The sequence below is a fragment of the Danio rerio genome, chromosome 4 (genome assembly GCF_049306965.1).
Source record: "Danio rerio strain Tuebingen ecotype United States chromosome 4, GRCz12tu, whole genome shotgun sequence".
NCBI classification, from domain to species: Eukaryota; Metazoa; Chordata; class Actinopteri; order Cypriniformes; family Danionidae; genus Danio; species Danio rerio.
This window is the reverse complement of record NC_133179.1, coordinates 46,222,902-46,244,669: the sequence shown is the minus strand read 5'-3', so window position 1 is coordinate 46,244,669 and position 21,768 is coordinate 46,222,902. Positions and strand designations below refer to the sequence as shown.

The following is a 21,768-nucleotide window of genomic DNA, read 5'->3' as shown; positions in this document are numbered from 1 at the left end:
CTTTTAATCCAAACATTTTTACACAATTTTGAAAAACTTGTTTAATCCACTAAGAATAAGTGTTTTTTTTTCTTCGTTTTTATTGTTGCAAAAAGTTTACAACACAAGACAGAACAATCAACATCGCAAGGCATATTTACCATTAAAATATATAAAATAAATTAAAAATGTTACCACTGCAACAAGGAGCAAGGAGCAGTACAAAAGATCTACATCAAAGGACAAACAAAATATTCTAACAATAAATATTATGAAAATGAAGTACAGAGAGCTTCAGTTATTTTACTTTGGTTTCTGAAATATTTGAGGCTTTGAGCCACTTTCTTTACCTCAGAAAGAAAACATCTTAAAGAGGTTCAGCATTTTTTCCACTTACAGCAATGAATTTGATATTTACCCATTAGTAAAATAAAGTTCACAACATCAGAGAAAGAAACAATGTAAATCAGCTTTGTAAAATAAAATATCTTCTAGAACAATAGGGGGGACTGAAATCATCTTTAATGAAAGCCAAGTATGGATGTCAAACCAGAATTTAAAAGTAAATTCACAAGAAAAACATAAGTGATCGAGTGTTTCTGGAGCAGAAGCTAAATCTTTTTTGAATAAACTCCTTCACATGATATATCCTGAATAAAATTATGTAATGAGTTTCCTTAACCTTAGGTGCTACAGGATATTTAAGAGAAAAGGTAAAAGCTTTGTCCTCTACTAAGGGTTTAACAACTCCTAGATGATAACACTTAAAATCACCCATTATAAGGCATGTTGTAAATAAGCTTGTTGTTATATTTACTATCAAAAATATCAACATTGATAATCAACAAAATAATTACTTTGAATTAACCTAAACAAAGCAATAGGTATAGCCTCACAAATTTCAGTATAACCTTTATCTGTGATTTTAACTCTATATTTATTTAAAAATTCGTTATGAGATAGTAGCAGTCCATTTTCATCTAACAAATCATTAATAAATATAATGCCTTTATTGTACCAGTCACTTTTAAACAATGATTTTCTGTTAATAATAACAGCCTTTTTATTCCAAAGAGTGGATTTATGAGGGGAAAATTATGGGTAAATATCATTTTCCAAAATAGCAGTGCTTGCTTATGAAAAGTAGACAGCTTCAAAGGAAGTTTTGAACAATCATAATCATATCTTAATACAAATTCAAGGCCACCAATTTTTTTAAACAAATTATTTGGGATATGATAAAATATTGAATAAGGCTTAGCTAAACACTCTTAAAATCATTTAACTCTAAAAGTGCCATGAAGACATTCAAAACCGATAGCTTTTAAACCTCCATATTCATACTCTTTGATCATATGATTCTTACGTAAATAATGTGATTTATTTTTCCAAATAAATTTAAATATTATTGAATTTATAGATTTAACTATTTTGGGAGGAGTATATAAAGGATAAGTTAAATATATAATTTTAGATAATCCCTCAGTCTTAGTCAAAAGAATTTCACCCAATATGGAAAGGTCTCTAGCTAGACAATGATTTAGGGATTTTTTCATCCCTTCCATTTTAATATTAACATTTGCACATTCTCTATTAACAGAATTTTTGAAGATGGTAACTCCCAAATATTTAACTTGTTCTTTTACTAGAATACCCTCTAATTCTCTTAAAGTACAATTCTGAATAGTTAATATTCCACATTTTCTTAGGTTTAAGGTGAATTCAGAAGCTTTAGGAAACAGAAATTTTGACAAGAGCTAAAGGGAGCACCTCCCTATTCTTAAGAATTAATAGAGTGTCATCAGCAAACTGACTTAAAGTAAAAGTCCGACCAAGTATATCAATACCTAAAGTGTACTCTGAATTTTTTAAATATAATGACATAAGTTCAACAGCTATATTAAAAAGAAAAGGTGAGATGGGACATCCTTGATGGATTCCTCTTTTGATGTAAACTCTAGGAGATTATCCTGAATTCAGAGATTTACTACTGAATATATCAGTATAGAACATGGAAATTACCCTACAAAAGCTCGGACTACACCCAAAAGTTTCTAAAGATTTTCTAAAGACAAAAAAGAATGCTTAAGGGTATCAAATGACTTGAAAAAGTCTAGAAATAGAAATAAACTTGTCTGAGGAATTAAATACCTATAATCGAGCATATCAACTATCAGTCTGATATGATTGTGAATACTTCTCCCTTTAATGAAAGCTGATTGTGTTTCATTAATTTTCTCGCCTATACCTTTTTTTGAGTCTATTGAAAATACATGAGAGAGCAATTTAAAATCATTGGACAAAATAGTTATGGGTCTCCTATTATAAATAATTTGTCTTTGCTTGGCTCTGGAACTAAAATTCTTAAATTCTGCTTCATAGAAGTCGATAGTTCTGCTTTGTCTTTACTTTTCTTAAGTGCTTCAAAAACTAAAAATCTCATCTCGGGCCAAAAATGTTTATAAAACTCAACTGTAATTCCGTATATGCCTGGATTTTCCATTGGATATTTTAGAAATAGCAACATCAAGTTCAGAGATAACAATTTCAGATTCCATCATTTCACGGAAGCTGTCATCTATAATAGGAACTTTATCTTTTGAAAATGAAAAGAAAAAGTCACAATCACTCTCATTAAATTTTGATTCATATAATAACATGAATAGATGTGATCATCAATTAAAGTTTTCTCTTCACTTACATTGTTATTTATGCTACGTTTATTAATAGTTTTTGAAGCTTGCCTATGCTTTACTAAATAAAAAAAAAATATGAAAAATTTTTCTCCCCCTCCTCTATCCATTTCACTCTAGATCGTAAAGCTCCTTTAGCTTTCTCTGTATAGTAATCATCCAACTCTGATTGCAAAATACGAAGTTCATTTTGTTCTATATCTCCAAGAAAATCTTTATCACCACGGTCATTTAATCTAGATAAAACTGTTAACTGTCTTTTTTTCCTAAGAGAGGAAAACAATAGCTCATTACAGCAGAGTCATTTTTAACCTGATTCATTTTCAATTTGAGAAGAGCATGTGGCAAAAGAAAAAGAAAACCAAACAGCAAATAGGGAGAAAAGCATTTGCCAAATGCTTATATAAAAAGCTGTTTAAAATGTGTTTTGTGATTTATTAATACAATTTTTACTGTTTGATTAATCAGCCTTTAAAACATGGATTAAATAATAATACAGTAATAAAAGTGTCTATTTATTTATAGATTTAAAATGTATTTGTAATGCATTGATTTATTGATAATTAAATGACATTTAAAAACATTTAAATTGTGATTTATTCATGTACATTTTTATGCTGGTCGAAGCAGTGGCGCAGTAGGTAGTGCTGTCCCCTCACAGCAAGAAGGTCGCTGGTTCGAGCCTCGGTTCAGTTGGCGTTTCTGTGTGGAGTTTGCATGTTCTCCCTGCATTCGCGTGGGTTTCCTCCAGGTGCTCCGGTTTCCCCCACAGTCTAAAGACATGCGGTACAGGTGAATTAGTTTGGACTTCATGTCATGTAGGAGACATTAAATAGATCAATGATAACTGCAGAAGTCTTTCTGATGTTGTGGCAATGAATGGACACTCAACAATTGAAAAGATTCCTTCCATGCCTTAGAAGCGTGACTTGATCAGTACTTATCTACACTGCATGCTGGCATCAAAGATCCTATTTCTCTTATATCATATCCCTAGTCTTCCACACTTTAGGAAACGTAAACATTCAGGACGTGCCATTAGCACAGCCTGCACTAAAAGAAGGCTGGAGATAATGGATGGCAACACAGAGTGCGACACCAATGTCACCTTGAAAAACCTGCCGTGACCCGGATTCGAACCAGGGTTGCTGCGGCCACAACGCAGAGTACTAACCACTATACGATCACGGCGAGCTACAAAACAGCCGTTGTGATCTATGAGTGGTATGTTCCTCCCTGTGATAAGCCCCTTTCTCTTCAGTGAGAAGACTCTGTTGTTTTTCTCCTCCTACCAGCACAACGCTTTTCCCAAGAAACAATGGAAATGCAAACAATTGATGACTGCTGCAAATTTAAAATCGGGGAGGACGTAGTCAGCAGGATTCGAACCTGCGCGGGGAGACCCCAATGGATTTCTAGTCCATCGCCTTAACCACTCGGCCACGACTACAAGACTGCCTGTACTGCCATTTCTTTATGCTTAGTACACATATTGTGCATCCAGATGAAACTTTCATCAAGCGATAGCTCAACGTCAAAAGCTGTGGCTCCACAAAATGAGTGTCATACGCCCAAACAGGGACTTGAACCCTGGACCCTCAGATTAAAAGTCTGATGCTCTACCGACTGAGCTATCCGGGCTCCACAACAGTAATTTACAAGTAGGCAAGGTTTGGGTTGTGGTCGGCGCAGACCTTTACAGTACACTAAAGTTTACCGTGAGATGGGGTTTTAAGCTTATGTTTGGTGTGGATGTTGCTAAAACAAAACAGGTTACTTTAAGGTTGACAAGATTGCGACGAGATTACGAATGGCAACACAGAGTGCAACTCCAATGTCACCTTGAAAAATCTACCGTGACCCAGATTCAAACCGGGGTTGCTGCGGCCACAACGCAGAGTACTAACCACTATACTATCACGACGAGCTACGGGAAAGCCACTGGTCCTTCACTCTCTGTCATATGTCTTTAAAAATTGAATGCCCCCAGAGCAGTCAGTTAGCATGCGCTGCCATTTTATTTTTGGTGCTTTTCCCTTCCAGCACAACCCTTTTCCCAAGAAACAATGGAGTTGCAAACAATCATGGAATGTCACAAACTAAATCCTGCGCACTGCCTGGACGTAGTCAGCAGGGTTCGAACCTGCGCGGGGAGACCCCAATGGATTTCGAGTCCATCGCCTTAACCACTCGGCCACGACTACAAGACTGCTTGGACTGTCATGTCCTCATGTCTAGTACACTTGTTGTGCATGCAGATAAATCTTTCGGCAAGCGACATCTCAACGGCATAAGCTGTGGCTCCACAAAAAGAGCCTTACACGCCCAAACAGGGACTTGAACCCTGGACCCTCACATTAAAAGTGTGATGCTCTACTGACTGAGCTATCCAGGCTCCATGGCTTGGCTTTACAAGCAGGCAAAGTGTTGGGTTGTGGTGGGCGCAGACCTTTACGGCACACAAAAGTTTACCGTGAGGTGGGGTTTAGGTTTATGGTTGGTGTAGATGTTGCTAAAACACAACAGTTTACTGTGAGGTTTGGGTTAATGGTTGTTGTAGGTGTAGACATCAGGGGGGTATTCCAGAAAGCTGGGTAAACTTACCATCTGCTAAACCTGAACTCTCGGTTGATTTACCCAAAACCTGCTTACCGCGAGTATGTTGGTTCCAAAACAGGTGATAAGAGTTAGTTAAATCAACCTCCTGAAGATAACCGCGGGTTAATGCAAGTGCACGGCACACACCTGAAGGCATTTTCAGTAGATCGCCGAATTCACGAGTCACCATAGAAAGTCACGGTGAGAAAAAAGGCAATAGAGGCGAAGCTGGAGGTTTTAATCACAGAGATTACATATCTGCTTCAACGAAGGAAAGAAATATAGAATAAGAAAAAGATAAGAAAAGAAAAAATAAATAATAAGAAAGTTTGTTAGTTCATTAAATTACACGTGGCACCCTCCATTTTATTCATTGTAATGAACAATTAAACTTCTCTTTAACATCCTTTTGAGTATGTTGTGTAACCATTCATGCATTTATTTTTCTTGCCATTAATTTTTTAAGGCCACTATATGTGTATTGACTAATAAGGCTTATAGAAATTGTAATCTTTCTGGAGCTAGAACTCTGTCCAAAGTCATTAAACACAGAAACATTCTCCTAAAAGGTCATATTTAATTACTGGAGCTCTTTATTTAACACTCTAGAATATTCTTTCTGTCATGCAGCTAATAGAAAGAGGCCTGTCTAACTGCTTTTTTTTTTGTCTAACTGCTAAGTTTTTGACTTAAACCACACAATCTGTCCCTGTTGTAAGTGATTGTTGTCAGGTAGCTTTAGGTTCTTTTTATGCTTTTTATTTTGCATGCAGACGAAGTTCCTTCTGCTTCAACTAACAAGCAGTGTAAGAATTTGTCTGCACTTTTCCATATTTGAATATTGCTCTTGGATCACAATATATATACATATATATATATATATATATATATATATATATATATATATATATATATATATATATATATACTTTAAATTCTTAAGTAGCTGTATAAGGTCCATCTTCAAATATAAATAAAGTCACATGAGCATCACCTTAAGGTGAGAAATTTATATATGTTACACGTTGAAAGGTGCGTGTATAAAGCAGTGTAAAAAAATCATTCAATTTATTTCAGGAAATGAAGAAATGAACAGACCAAAATATTTGATTAAACAGTTTTTTGACTAATTATATTTCTCAGCACTCTTTCATCTCTTTTGTCTGCTTGGGTCACTGAGATTTCCTCTGGGTCAGGCTGCAGATAGCGTGTCATCGTAAAAGGCAGAAAAGGGTATCTTTTGTCCTCCAGCAAGTAACAATGTAGTGCCTAGTAATGATTCTATTGTATAATACAAATATAATAAGAATAAACATTGTGTAAAGCAACATTTGCTTTATTTATTTATATATTTATTTTTTACTATATTTGTGTTATACAGCCTCAACATATACTGATGAGGTGGGGTCATCCCATATGTGCTGGTAGGATGAAGCAGTAATGAGTTTAATAGTTGAAACACCAAAAGATTGAGGACAGAAAATTAAGTTGTACCTGCACATTTATACTATGGACAGATTTCATATTATCAGTGTCCTTTAGTGACTGATGGAGCTTTAAAATTGGCTGCAATTAATGCACACAATAGCATTTAGAAACCCTGAAAAAAATATTATATTAAACAATGTAGGTGTGTGTGCATGAATGTATACATATGAACGACGTCCTACACCTTAAATTATAGGTATATTTTCCTACTAGATTTGAACTTGCCCCGCTGTGAGCTCCGTGGTTCATTAACAACACACTGTCCACTACACTATTGCCGTGCTCTGAATCAACTGTGTAATTATACGCAGCGATTTATGACCAAGTAACTGTACAAAAGTGTAAAAAACAGTTCAGTGCCAGGCTTACTGTACAGGTGCTCATGCTGCCACATTGTACAGTTGCCTAAAATGCCCTGACGCGAATACAAATAGCTGCACTGAATGTTTTTTATGGTAAGCGCAGACCCGCGGTTTGTCACATTTGATTTCAAAAAGGTTTGTTAAATACATTAACATTATAAATTTGGTTATGAAAAAAAACTATGCACTTATAACCCTCTAACAAGGAAAAAACTTGTATCTGTGTGTCCACATCCATAAATATTCTCATCAAAAGAGCACGCAATGCTCAGTAAACTCTCTGAAACAGACAAACTCTGGAACATAGCAACTTACTCTCTAAACATAACCTGCTCCGGAGCAGGTTATCTTTAGAGAGTAAGTTGCTATGGCTACTTAACATACCCAGATGTTACCTCTGATTTTGGAACCAAAGCTGAGGTTATCTACTCTCAAACTTACCCGGGTATGTCACATAACCTGCTTTCTGGAACAGCCGCCTGGAGACAACAACAATAAAATATCATAACTCTATTAAAGTTCTTTCATGAACCTATTAAGAAATGAAATTAAATTTTATTAATTTTATTAGGAAATGAAAAAAATCATACTTTAATAATGATATTAATAATGTTAATGATGACGACGATTATTATATATTATAATTATTATTATTATTAATATTATTAAGTAGGAAATTATTTATTTAATTTTTTGGAAAAGTCTACTTTTACAATTTGACAGATGTAAACCACTGCAGAAACTAACCAGCAGGTCCATGTCATATACAGTACAGATACTTAATAAAAGCATTAACGTATGCTATGTTTTTTTGTTTTAAAAATGTGAAACTCCTAAATTATATAGATTTATTACACACCGATTGATATATTTCAAGTGTTTATTCAATAGATGAATGATATTGAAATGGTGAAATTAATCAACTTTTCGCTGATATTCTAATTTATTGAGATGTTTTATTTGTATATAGCCTGCTGATCAATAGAAATAAAATTCATTGCCATTGAAATATGTTAGGCTACCTCATATGCTGACTGATTATAATATTTAACAAAAGGATAAAGGTTATGTGTCAGTCCATTACCTTCCTCTTTTATAAAGCAATATTGACCAGACTTACTCATGTTTAGATACAGTTGATCTGATCTTTAGGTCACTGAATCCGATGGGTAAAAACTATATATACTATATATTGAAGGATGTTGTAAACCTTGACATTGTTACGACCTCAAAAATGTCTAGGGCTGAAGTCGAACATAAAAATTATAGAGAAAATAAATAAACAGTTAGCAGGTTTGATTTTTTAATGACCTTTAAGGTTATTTTATTGTGAGAAGGTGGAAAAGGTTTATATTTACAATAAACAAATAAATGAGTGCAAACAAAAAGCTTCAGGGCTGAGCAAGGCCAAAATAACAAACAAAACATTTACTAACTCCACCCCGAAGATAACTTACCTACTGAATCAAAAATAAATGAAGAAAATAAATTACAAACACTGCCCTTACTCCTTAACTAAACGAAAAAAACGAGAAAATCAGTGTCAAAGTAAATGGCACTCAGCCCCTACGGCGCTCAGCTCACAGCTTTATCAAACAGTATTTGACAGTCACAAAAATTGGAGGGGAGAGGAAAAAGGGAGAGAACACCTTAATGTTCACAATTTATAAACAACCAGGAGCACTATGATATGTTTTCCACACTCTTAGAAAACTCTCCGTCTCTCCCCCCAGCGATCTGACTCCGTCGGTTCCTTTTCAAAAGATGCTGACTTCTCCCAGCACCAACCACAGCGCACGCACGCAGCACGTCCAATTAGGGCGGGGTAACCTGGAAACAGGAACGGGACAGGACGAGAGAGGGAAAAAGAGAGACACACACACACACAGCAGCACAGAAACAACCCAATACGCACTTGCGTAACAGTATTAATATTGTAAAACTTAATAACTGTCGCTTTGCCTAAATCATCAAATATTTATCAAGTTTGTATTCTACTCAAAAAAGTAAATGTAGTAAACTAAAAAGAATCTTGAACCTAAAAGTAAAGAAACTTTACTGATAAAAGCTGCAACACAGGACAATTGAATGGGCTTTCTAAACTTGAGTCCCTGGTATACTGCTAACTAACCGCCTTGGAGCTCCACCTTCTTTAATGTGCGGTGTCTTCCCATTGATTTGTTTCTCATTCAGGGAGTCAGACAGAGAACATTATCCAAAACAACACCAGCTACATGACACACTGGAGAGTGGAGTACAGATGTATCCGCACCTGTACAATCACTTGCAAAGAGATTTTAAGCCGCTGAGGTGCTGTTTGCCAGATGTTTTTGAAACTGTTCTTCTCTCAGCCGTCATCATTGTGTTTGCGGTAAACACGAGGAGTGCAACACATATCCAACACCACCTACTGCAGTGTAGGAGTGTTAAAAAAACAGTATACCATCACTCAGCCTTTTCAAACATTATTCAGACATGAAACATCCTGTGCACATGAGAAAATGTTTTGCTGCATTCATGTCATTTTCTTAAGCTGCGCCGAGTGAGCAAAACTCTGTAGACACTGATCAGATCTGTATAGTTTCTCTCCAGTGTGAATCCTCTTTTCTGTTTTCAGATGTGTTAACTGATTACACCTCTTGTAACAGTGTGAATCGTCTGATGCAGTTTCAATTTTGGAGCTGTTAGAAAAGTCTTCTCACACTCAAGCACACGTACTCTTTCACACCAGTATGAATCTTCATGTGTTCATTAAGGTTTGCTGATCGGTTGAAACTCTTCCCATATTGAGTTCATGTGAATGGTTTGCAAGTGTGGATCCTCATGTGTTTATTAAGGTCTGAGGAGTTGCTGAAACTAATCCCACACCGAATCTGCGGTCACAGTAGAGTTTGAGCATGCAAAATTATGTTGTAAGGAGCTGTGAAAAGGAGCGGGATTAAAAAACATGATTAGGCATTAAAAAAAGTGAACGGTTGGTCCATATTTTACATTTCTGTCCAGAGAGGTCATGTTTTTATCTTCGATTGGTCTCACACAGTCAAGTGATGCAATTTTGAAGGTCAGAGTTCATCAAGCTTGAACTTTGCAATGGAGTGAACTGCAAAACTTGATGCACAAACTTGCGTTTCCAGTCTGACGCATTCTCGTGCGTATGAATGAAAGTCTATAGGGAGAAAAGTCCAGTGTAACCACAGCTTAAGTGCAAGTGAATGGTTTCTCTCCAGTGTGGATCCTCATGTGGTGATTAAGGGATGACGATTGGCTGAAACTCTTCCCGCATTGAGTGCATGTGAACGGTTTCTCTCCAGTGTGGATCCTCATGTGGTGATTAAGGGATGACGATTGGCTGAAACTCTTCCCGCATTGAGTGCATGTGAATGGTTTCTCTCCAGTGTGGATCCTCATGTGTAGATTAAGGTATGATGATTGGCTAAAACTCTTCCCACACTGAGTGCATGTGAATGGTTTCTCTCCAGTGTGGATCCTCATGTGTATATTAAGGTGTGATGAGCTGTGAAAACTCTTCCCACACTGAGTGCATGTGAATGGTTTCTCTCCAGTGTGGATCCTCATGTGAATCTTAAGTTTGCTTTTGCTTGCCAAACACTTTCCACACTGAGTGCAGGTGTAACGATTCTTGTCTCTCCTTTTCAAAATACCATCAGTCTGTAAATTCGATTTTTCCTCAATTTTGACATGATGTTTCTCCTCTTTACTCCACTCATACTCTTCAAATAGGTCTGAAATAAAAAAAAAAAACATTATTTTTCACCAAGTCTTAAAAACTCTCATCAAGAGCTGAAACGTGTAAAGACACATTGGCTACACACACTGTAATTTTGATGCACAATAAATGTAAAATGAATCAGATCATACTTAGTTTGGTCCATTAACGTGTACACATTTAAGCAGATTCAATTCAATTCATTTTTTATTTATCTAGTGCTTTTACAATGTAAATTGTGTCAAGGCTGCTTAACAGAAGTTATAGTAAATTGAAACTTTCTCTGCGTTTTAGCAAACGAACCAATATTTGGGGATATCTTATTTTGACATATTCTGGGAAAATGCTTTGAAATAAAAAAATAAATAAAAAACCTCAATACACTCTGGGCAAATTTACTCCCTTTTCGTTATATTCATGGCTGTTTTTTTCTCAATTGGCCTCTATTATAACAACATTTTTTTATTGCAAAGCCATGACAGCATATAATCATGCATTAATAATTGTTGGTGTTTTCTGTGATGACAGTCAACATTGTTTAATTGGTTTGTAACTAACTGTACGTTCACACCGAAAGCGGCGAGGGCGTCAATGTAGCCGGAAGTCATTTATTTTCAATGAGAGCCGGCAGCGATAAGCAGCGAGGAGTGGCACGTCTTTGCGGGTGTGGGCGTCGAGGAGAGTTGAAATCAAGTCAGCTTTATGGTAATGAGCTATGACGCAGTTCGGCGGCAAACAATCAGAATGTAGAAGTCCACCGCTTGAGAGGAGTCCAGAGAACACAGTTCTCCTGTGAACTTTGGTTTCGACCACAGTTGTTCCCAAGGGTTTATTTATTGCGGTCGCCAAATTTATAATTATTTGCAATGTTTCTCTACTGGAACATATTTTAAAATGTTACTGGCGAGCTACTGACGTGCATTAATGTTATACGTTTTTTTTTTTTTTCTTAAAAAAAACTGAATGTCATGCGACAATACAAAACAGTATTGCTGCTTCAGGATATTTTAGACATATGGACACACTGGATAATTAAGTGAAGCAAATCTACATCACATGCAACTTGATCTCTCATTGTTAAACAAATTTGACAATAAGTGAGCAACATTTTCACGCTAGAAAGTATGGTTTTATGCGGGAATGTAACTGATAAGATATGCTGCAACGGCCCCTTTAAATACGAGATCAATGTAGCGAATTTTGACGCTCTCGCCGCCACAGCTAAAGACAGGCAGCGTTGTCGCCAGGGCGGTCAGAGCGACCTTTGACGCACTCGCCACTTTCGTTGTGAACGTACAGTAAGGGGGAAGAGTTTCAAGAAAGAATCTGAGGGGGAAAAAAAGTTTATTTATATATATTTTTTTGATTGCAGTTTATTTAAAATATATTTAGTTATCACACAAATCAACTTGATACACTTGTGAGAGTCAGTAAACTGTATACAACTCTGTAAACTATATAAACTTACATATAGCAAATCTACTGATAAATACACTTTACGTATAACTTAAGGCCTGCACTGGAATTTACACGACACATTGTGTACAGAAGACACATTCAGAGCAAATCAACAATGTAAATATGAAGCGTGTGAGATAATTAAGGGTGTAAGGTTTGTAAAAGCCGAGTGTGAGCATCACATGGTTTTAGCTGTGGTCCAGATTCATGAAAAATTTCAGAGCCTGTGGAGCCATGTCAGCATCAGTCTCTCTTTTACGCTTTTTCACATCTGAAAAAAATAAACAATCTGATTACATAAACTACATTATTAACATTTTTGTGATGTTCACTGATACTAGTACTGAATTTACCTCATAAACTCAGTTACCACATAGAAATTATAAACAACACCTGTTCTGTAAACAACGGTCAGCATATTTACTTAATGAGAGAACAGAATGCAGATAACAAAGAAACTCTATTTTAACACTATCAACCACAAACAAGATTATCAAACTCGCATGAAAAAAATTATTAGTAATTTATAGTCAATAATGAAGTTGTTTTGAACCACACTATAGTAAAGTACTTGAAAATATTTGTTTAATTAATTCAATAGTTATTCATATAACATTTTTATTATATAGGCCTATGAATATCATTATATGCTATATAAGTTATAGGATACACTTTGTACAGCAATGAAACTACAAGAAGGTAAGAATAAAAGACTTACCCGACATAAATTCTATCCTCCGCTAGGTCTAGACGTTCTTCAAAATGTATGCGTTCGTCATCAGAGTCGTGCTCCTTCACTCGTGTACCATGCGCATCTATGATAAAGCTTGTCGTTTTATGCCATGTCTCGGGGAGCGTGAAAATTATTACCTGCCTCACCTCAGTTTATTTCCATATGAACAGAGCGCTCACAGAGGGCGGCATCACAATAGCTGTAATGAGGCGATACAGGAGAATCTGTACCAGTCCTTACTTTTATACGGATTACAAGAAAAGAGATTATTTGTTTTTGACTTGAACTGGTTAATGCAAAACTATACACATCAACCTTTCTATAGAAATATCTCTCATGCCTCTTTGTTGAGTATTTGCAGAGTTTCTGTTCATTTTAATTATGTGTTTTTTCTGACCACAGTCTACATGTTGTGTGCGTCTATTGCAGACGACTGTAATAACAAAGCCTGTAAAAACAGTACGCGGAGAGAGAAAAGAGAGAATGCCTACACTGTTAATTATCCTTTTTTTGCAAAAGCACACGTTTGTTGTCATTGTGAGTGTACACAATAAAAACTAGACACTTAACAGATTCGATTGATGTATTGATCTGATCTGTACGATCAAAACTAAAACTGTAATTCAAGTTCTTTTTGGCATTATGAGGAGAAGACGCATAAAAATGTGTACACGCGGTCTTCAACCCCCTTACTTAAGAGTCTAATAGTTGGTATTCTGAGATTGTATGTAGAGCGGTCTACAAACTTTTTTGCGAGTGTTGAAGCTGGTCTCTGCTGATGAAACTGCAAACTATTTACAGTAAACTTTCTTTTAATTGAATCTCTAACTCCTGCTCTTCTTCGTCTGATTTTTGGGATAAAACTGTTGGTCCCCTGAACTCCATATAAAAGACAAAAACTTTTTGAACAGGCCTATCTAAAGGGTTAATGCTGCCAACTGATGATCAACAGTAAAAATAACATGTTTTACCTCTTCCCAACAGGGAAAACACCAACAACCTAGAATCCAAGATTATTTGGTGCCATGGCTTTGTGGTTAAAAATGTGGTTATAATAGAAGTCAATGGGTTAAAAACAGCCAGGAACACAATGAAAGGGTGTAGTTCTGCACGATGAATCATTTTACTTTCACAATAACGATATTTGTGGCCCACAACCAATAATTAAATATTTTCATGATTTTACAGTATAAACACCAAGCCGTTATTTTAATGAGTGGAGTTTATGGATTGTAGCGCAACACAAGCATGAGGTGACTGCGTCTAGATTGCAAGTGTTTTTTTTTTCGAGGAATGTAATGTTGATCAGGTAGCCTTTGCTCCTGTTCAGTCCAAACTTCCCAAGGTAACACAACAAATCTCATTAACTACCTTAAAAACCATCTCAAAGTTGCTGTCATCAGTAGGTTATGCCGAGTTCAGCCTGCATGATTTTAAAAGTAGTCGTGTCACAGATGTTTTCACACTGCATGACTATCTGGGCAAGCGTTTCGTCGCTGCTTTGTTTACACTGCAAGATGGATCGGCGACAGGGACTTTCACATTGCATGACTTTACTATAGGAAGAATCGCAACAACTTCGTCCAAACTACGTCTCACAGCCAAAAACACGTAGTATATCTTTTGTTATTAACTACATAATGAGAAAGAAGCCTTTAATGGGGTAGAACATGTACATGTTTGCTCACCTGGGTTTAAAGGGAATTAGCCATTTCTCCTCAACGTTGATAAAACTAATTTCTTTCTGTATGAAACATCAAACAGACACGGTTGCTCCTGTCTAACTTCCACTAGTTTTTCCTCCATTTTGTGGGTCCAAATAAACCGAAAAAGAGCGCTTTTAACTTCTCCCCCAGCCTCCCGCTGGCCTGCAGCAGGTATACACACACGCACACACAAGTGAATGCCGCTCTCTCATTGGCTGTAGGCGATCGCTGATGTTATTTTCAGTCAAAACTCAATTCACACGGCATGATTTGAATCGCCGACAGCTCCAGATATTTAGCATGCCAAATATCTCACACGCATCGGTGACTCATCGGCGATTCTCTCAGATCGCGTCTTTGATAGTTCATAGTATACTGTGTGATTGTCACTCACGTGCATGAGCACCGATTTGCCTGTGATTTCAGGCATTTGTCTGCGATTTCTCAAAACCTGTGGGCGAGCCAAAATCGGGGCTAAAATCACGCAGTCTGAACTAGGCATTAATGAGCTCAGGACAAATCTGTTTTGCATTTTTCTATGCATTACTAAACATTTAACAAAATATTCGCAGAGATTTAGCCATTTTTTCCTGACGCGTTTGCCAGTCATGTAGACAGAAGACACAATCCAATTGTTTCAATGAAAAATAAAAAGTCACTGTGGCCCTGTTCACGCGGGTATTCAGGTTAGTTTTCATCAATCTGATGCAACTTTTATTATTTATAAGAAAAGAAAACACAATTTAAAGTTTCAGATTTACCTCAATTTTTTAAAAAGACTATTTTATGCATTAAATAACGAAATAGATTAATTTACTAATTTCCTTTATTTCCGATTACCATGCACTTTATTCAGTTTTACAGTTTTTTTTTTATATATATAATTATTTTTTAGGGGTTTTCATCTTTATTTGGATAGGACAGTGGAGATTTTACAGACAGGAAAGTGTGGTTATCATAGATAGGGACCGGATCAGCAAAGGACCACAAGCCAGGAATCAAACTCGGTCGCCGTGAGCACCTTGGTGCTATGTTTTAACGCACTAACCCCAAGGCTTTTGGCGCAGACAGTTTACAGTTTAAATAAGTGTACAAGCTTTTTTTTTAATAATCGTTTAACAAATATTTAGCACATTGAAAGTAATTAAATTATCTTGTCTTTTGTTTTAAAAATGTGTGCAAAGGATCAGGAATTGATTGCACGTGCATTGCTCTCATGCTACGTTTTCAGGGATAAATTTGCGTCTGTGTGCTGCTTTGAAAAGAATAAAATTATTAAAAAGCACATTAAAGACTATACACATAAAATAAAACAGTCACAAAGGTGTATCTTATGGAAAAAAAAACACCAATTGACGGGGACTGCTTTTGGTTTTTAAAGAATCAAGCATATTTTTAAAAAAGTCTAATTTGCAGAAAAGAAATGACAAACATTTTGCAAAAGGACAAACTTAAACATATCGGCACTGTTAAAAGAACATTCTACTTTATATATTCTTTCGACTCCAATACAACAGCTAAAGCCCCGGTCAGATCACATGATTTTTACTGTCATTAAGTCACTACATCAGATCATGCAATTTTTATTTTCTTTTTAAATCTTGACTTGTCGTTGGTAGCAAATGTGCCAGACTATAGGTAGGTTGCTATATATATATATATATATATATATATATATATATATATATATATATATATATATATATATATATACATACATACATACATACATACATACACACACACACGTTGCTATATATATATATATATATATATATATATATATAGCAACGTGTGTGTGTATGTATGTATGTATGTATGTATGTATATATATATATATTTTTATATATAGAAAATTTTCACAGTATGTCTGATAATATTTTTTCTTCTGGAGAAAGTCTTATTTGTTTTTGCATGTTACACTTCAATTAGTACAAAATGCAGCAGCCAGAGTTCTGACCAGGTCTAGAAAATATGATCATATAACCCCAATTTTATCCTCCTTACACTGGCTGCCTGTTAAGTTTCGTATTGAATTTAAAATATTACTTCTCACCTATAAAGCTCTAAATAATCTAGCTCCTGTTTATCTAACCAACCTTCTGTCTCGCTACAAACCAACTCGCTCTTTAAGATCTCAAAATTCAGGGCTTCTGGTAGTACCTAGAATAGCAAAATCAAGTAAAGGAGGTCGAGCCTTCTCTTTCATGGCTCCTACACTCTGGAATAGCCTTCCTGAAAACGTCCGAGGCTCAGACACACTTTCCCAGTTCAAAGCTAGATTAAAGACCTATCTGTTTAGTAAAGCATACACTCAATGCATCACCTAGCGGGTTCCACACAGGCTTCTGCATCTTGCTTATATACACTATGAACAGCAGCTACGCTAATTATTCTCTTTATTCTCTATTTTCACCTGGGGATACTCATCCCGAGGTCCTCAGATTATGCGGAGTCACTGATTGGATCCAAGACCAGCGACGAGATGATCCCAAGGATTCCATATCCGGTACCAGGCCATATCCTGAGCTGCTGCTGCGCTGATGGTCGTGGGGAGTGGAGAACATGAGTCTGATTCCAGCGACGCTCCAGGGACAGACGAGTCTTCGCTGAGGCCATTTTCCAGCCTCAACCATGGCGAATGAAGCTCTGCACAAGACTTTTGGCCAGCGGAGAAATTAAAATGGTCGTGCCCAACTGAGTCTGGTTCTCTCAAGGTTTTTTTTCTTCACTCCCATCAGGTGAAGTTTTTTTTCCTCTCCGCTGTCGCCACTGGCTCGCATGGTTCAGGATTGGTAGAGCTACGCATCTATGAATTGGCTCTTCAGTGTTTGAACTCTCAGTAATGATTAAATCACACTGAACTGAGCTAAACTGAACTGAACTTAACTTAAACACTAAAACCTGAACCACACTGTTCCAGTTACTATGACCATTTATGTGAAGCTGCTTTGACACAATCTACATTGTAAAAGCGCTATACAAATAAAGCTGAATTGAATTGAATTTTATTTCGGCTAGAATGAAAGCAATTATTAATTTATTAAACCCATTTTTTTTTCAATTTTTTTCCCGACAATCTACAGAACAAACCATCATTATACAATAACTTGCCTAATTACCCTAACCCGCCTAGTTCACCTTATTAACTTAGTTAAGGCTTTAAATGTCACTTTAAGCTGTGTAGAAGTATCTTGAAAAATATCAAGTAAAATATTATTTACTGTCATCATCATCATCATCATGGCAAAGATAAAATAAATCAGTTATTAGAAATAAGTTTTTAAAACTATTATGCTTAGAAATGTGCTGAAACAATCTTCCCTCCATTACACAGAAATTGGGGAAAAAAATAAACAGGGGGGCTAATAATTCTGACTTCAACTGTGAGTGTGTGTGTGTGTGTGTGTGTGTGTATGTATGTATATATATATATATATATATATATATATATATATATATATATATATATATATATATATATATATATTTATTATCTCATTTTCAATTTGTTTGTTTTTTAAATATTATTTTAATCTCAATAAACAACTTGCAGACAATAAAAATGCATTTTATTAAAAGGCGCCTTTCATGACGCTCAAGGTCACCGTACAGGACAGCTAGAACAATCAGTTCAGGTAAAAACACAATAAAAATAATAGCAAAAACAAAACAATACAAACTTAGCAAATTTAGCATATTTAATATTGGGGCTTCCACGATTTTTGACATATTTTAAACCAGGGTTTCTGCAGGTTTCACCAGGTTAGATTAATTAAACCTTTATGAGAAATAGAGTTAAAATGACCTTTTTGAATGAAAAGTTGAAAGTTGTATTGAGATGGATTGTTGGTGAGTGTATGGGTTTTGGCGAGATTGAGTAGGAAAACATGAACAAAGTAAATTAAGACCTTTAAAAAGAAAAGGTTTAAGACCTACAACACAATATTTCAGTAAATTTAAGACTTTTTAAGGCCTGAAATTTGGATTTTGGAATTTACAACGTTTTAAGACCCCATGGAAACCCTGTTTAAACACAATAGCCCTGGTAATTAGTTATTATAATAATGATGTAATTCTAACTCAGATACAATCTGTGAGAACTAGTAACAACTACTAGAAAAAAGTTTAAACCCATAAAGTTGATGAAAAAAAGGGAATTTTGATCACCGTGACATATTAGTACAAAGTACTAAGCCAACATTATCACTGTAATAGCAGATTTCTTCTATGAGAATACTGTAGGTCAAATATCGTCAGCTCAATTAAACTTCTCTAAATGTACTGTTTTTGTTTATTTTATATAGCGCCAGTGCTCAAGGATGCTTTACAAACAAAAGGAGAACTAGAAAAGCAATAACCTTAAGAAGGTAGAGAAAATGGAAGACATAAATAATATGTCATAATATAACATTATTATGTATTATTTATGTAATAAATAATACATAAAAATAATGATAAAAAACATGAGAACAAGTAACAAGAAATAAACTCAATCCTCTTTCAATGAGTGCTAATGTGCATATAAGAGAACTAGGCAGCACACTCAGGGCTGTAAGATGGATTTAATTTACTATTCTTAATATTAATCTGAATGAGGATGAAATGACTGAGTTGGTCTTTGAGAGTGAAAATCAGTAAATATCATTTAAGATATCCAACCTGTTTGTTCCTGCAGATCTTCCTGTTTGACTGTGAATGTTTCTTCAATCTTCACATCTTCACTCTCCTCTTTAATAAACGCCATCTTTATAACAGTGTGGAGATCAGTCGCTTCAGCAGGAGTTTTTCTCTGTGTTTGGACACTTTATCCTGTTTAAAATGAACAAAACAATAAAAATGTCCTGTTTAAAATAAATAAAACAATGAACAGAAACAAAATAACTTCTCTTCAACACTTGCTTCAACAGTTTCTTTATATGAGAGTCATTAACAAACAGAAATCAGATAAGTTGGATCAAGAAACAATAGCCACAAATCAGCTGATTACAACTAGTACTCCATTTCTTATATATAGTGATGTATATTTATAATGGAATGACATAGTGCTATTCAATCAATTAAACTTTCATTAAAACACTTAATACACACTTTTACTTTATTCAAGTATCTTCTTAATTGTTTTGTTTGTTTTATTTATCTTATTGTCTGTTTATAGCACTTTTTAGCACAAGACAAATTTCCTCTCCGGAACAAAAGGTTTATCCTATCTTTATTCAAAAAATAGACCTCATTACTGTAAGTTTTAGTAAATAGTACTACTTTGTATAAGGGTTAAAATAATATTGTCAACAGGTACATAATTTAGCACTGAATGAAAACACTGAAACTTTAATCAATCGCTTTATATAAGGCTAAACGCTTTAAAACAAACCTTTCTCCAGTTGAATCACAGCGCGAAAGCGGCGCAGGCTTATGACGTCGCAAGTCACGCCAAAATAAAAGTCTTTTTTTTTTTACTTTTTTGCCACTTACTCTTAGTCATGAGTCATGACTTATTATATATAGTTTTTCTCTGCGTTTGGACACTTTATCATGTTAAAAATTAACAAAGCAATAAAAATGTCCTGTTTAAAATAAATAAAACTATGAACAGAAACAAAATAACTTCTCTTCAACAGTTTCTTTATATGAGAGTAATTAACAAAAAGAAATCCGGTAAGTCCGAGCAAGAAACAACAGCCACAAATGAGCTGATTAAAACTAGTACTCCATTTCTTATATATAGTGATGCATACTTAGAATGAAGTGAAATTATGCTATTTAATAAACTAAACCTTCATTAAGACACTTAATAAACGCACGTTGTTCAATAGTCCTCTTTACTTTGAGTAAGATAGTATTACGTTGTATAAAGGGTTAAAATAATATTGTCAACAGCAGGTACATCATTTAGTATTGGATGAAAAACCTGAAACTTTAATCAATCGCTTTATATATATGTGTAAAAGTTTTAAAACAAACCTTTCTCCAGTAGAATAACTTTTTTTCTATTAATGCTTAAACTGACAATTCAAGCACATCATAACAAAGTCAGACAGATCTTTAAAAAGAGCAATAATTTACATAGTCATAAGAAAAAATATCTAAAAACACATACAAATACAAATAATACCATTAGACAGAAAGAGAAAAATATTAATAGATTTAGACTAATAATACTAATACTAAAATTACTAAATTAAACAAACAAAATTAAATTAATGAAATTACAATGACACTTAACCAAATAACCGTAAGGAAAGCAAAATCGAGCATCTTCTTTAAATACATCTGCATAATATTTTAGGAATCTTAGATTTTTCTTGTATTATTCTTAATAATATAAAGTGATTTAGGAGGAAGTTAAATTCTATTCTAAAATAAACAAAGGATAGGTAATTATTTGTGAATCTCTGTTTGTGAATGAAAAATTTGCCATATAAGATAAAAAAAAAAGTATGATGCGTTCCAGATATTTAGCTTTTGGGTCTTTTAAAGTCTTTTAGATTCAAGTGTTTCCTCTGCTTGTCTGCAGAAAGAACAGGAGCTGTCGATGTCCAAAAAACTGTAAATACTAAATTTTACAGGGTAGATTTTATGGAAAATTTTGAAATGCATTTCTTTTGCCTTGTTGTAAAATGCAATATTTCCCAGGTAAAAGCCAGGTTCTATTCCAGTCTATATCCTTTACCAAAGACCTCCAGTAAAACTTTCCTCTAGACGAAATTTTTCTTTTACATTGGAAAATTTGACGCACAAAGCTATTGTTACGTTTCTTATCTAACAGACTAACACCTTCTAAAAGCAAATTTACAGTTAAATGTACAGTGACTTTTAACTAGGTGAGCTAAACCAGGTGGTATTGCCTAACAACTTTATTAAATTCATTAGGAGAAGTTGGAAAACAGTGGTAGGTTATAAATGGTTCACGAAAGAATGTTTCCTGCATCATTAAACAAGCAAAGGATCCATTTAATATTATTTTGAAACCGACTTTGGAAAAATAACGATTTGTTTCTGATTGTAATATCTCGGTTATTCC

General features: G+C 34.9%; 1 protein-coding gene and 5 non-coding genes across 6 annotated transcripts; all 6 read right to left on the bottom strand.

Moving 5' to 3' along the window:
- Positions 1-3,791: 3,791 nt before the first annotated feature.
- On the bottom strand, positions 3,792-3,863 carry trnah-gug (transfer RNA histidin (anticodon GUG)). Its single transcript has one exon. It is a non-coding gene; the product is annotated as a tRNA-His (tRNA).
- Positions 3,864-4,040: 177 nt separating this feature from the next.
- On the bottom strand, positions 4,041-4,122 carry trnas-aga (transfer RNA serine (anticodon AGA)). The gene has a single exon. It is a non-coding gene; the product is annotated as a tRNA-Ser (tRNA).
- Positions 4,123-4,240: 118 nt separating this feature from the next.
- Positions 4,241-4,313, bottom strand: trnak-uuu (transfer RNA lysine (anticodon UUU)). The gene has a single exon. It is a non-coding gene; the product is annotated as a tRNA-Lys (tRNA).
- Positions 4,314-4,794: 481 nt separating this feature from the next.
- On the bottom strand, positions 4,795-4,876 carry trnas-cga (transfer RNA serine (anticodon CGA)). The gene has a single exon. It is a non-coding gene; the product is annotated as a tRNA-Ser (tRNA).
- Positions 4,877-4,994: 118 nt separating this feature from the next.
- trnak-uuu (transfer RNA lysine (anticodon UUU)) lies at positions 4,995-5,067 on the bottom strand. The gene has a single exon. It is a non-coding gene; the product is annotated as a tRNA-Lys (tRNA).
- Positions 5,068-7,815: 2,748 nt separating this feature from the next.
- On the bottom strand, positions 7,816-20,148 carry LOC137490915 (uncharacterized). The gene is made up of 3 exons (XM_068219909.2): positions 20,119-20,148; positions 19,407-19,556; positions 7,816-10,863 (listed from the first exon to the last, which is right to left on the bottom strand). Exons 2-3 carry the CDS (start codon positions 19,489-19,491, stop codon positions 10,319-10,321), a joined length of 630 nt encoding a protein of 209 aa, XP_068076010.1. The 5' UTR covers positions 19,492-19,556; positions 20,119-20,148; the 3' UTR covers positions 7,816-10,318.
- Positions 20,149-21,768: the final 1,620 nt, after the last annotated feature.

Excerpts from the sequence above, each read along its gene's own strand:
- LOC137490915 (XM_068219909.2), bottom strand. The coding sequence starts at position 19,491 with ATGGCGTTTATTAAAGAGGAGAGTGAAGATGTGAAGATTGAAGAAACA. Across the intron at positions 10,864-19,406 it reads AGATCTGCAGGAACAAACAG|ACCTATTTGAAGAGTATGAG; the intron begins GTTGGATATCTT and ends TTTTTATTTCAG.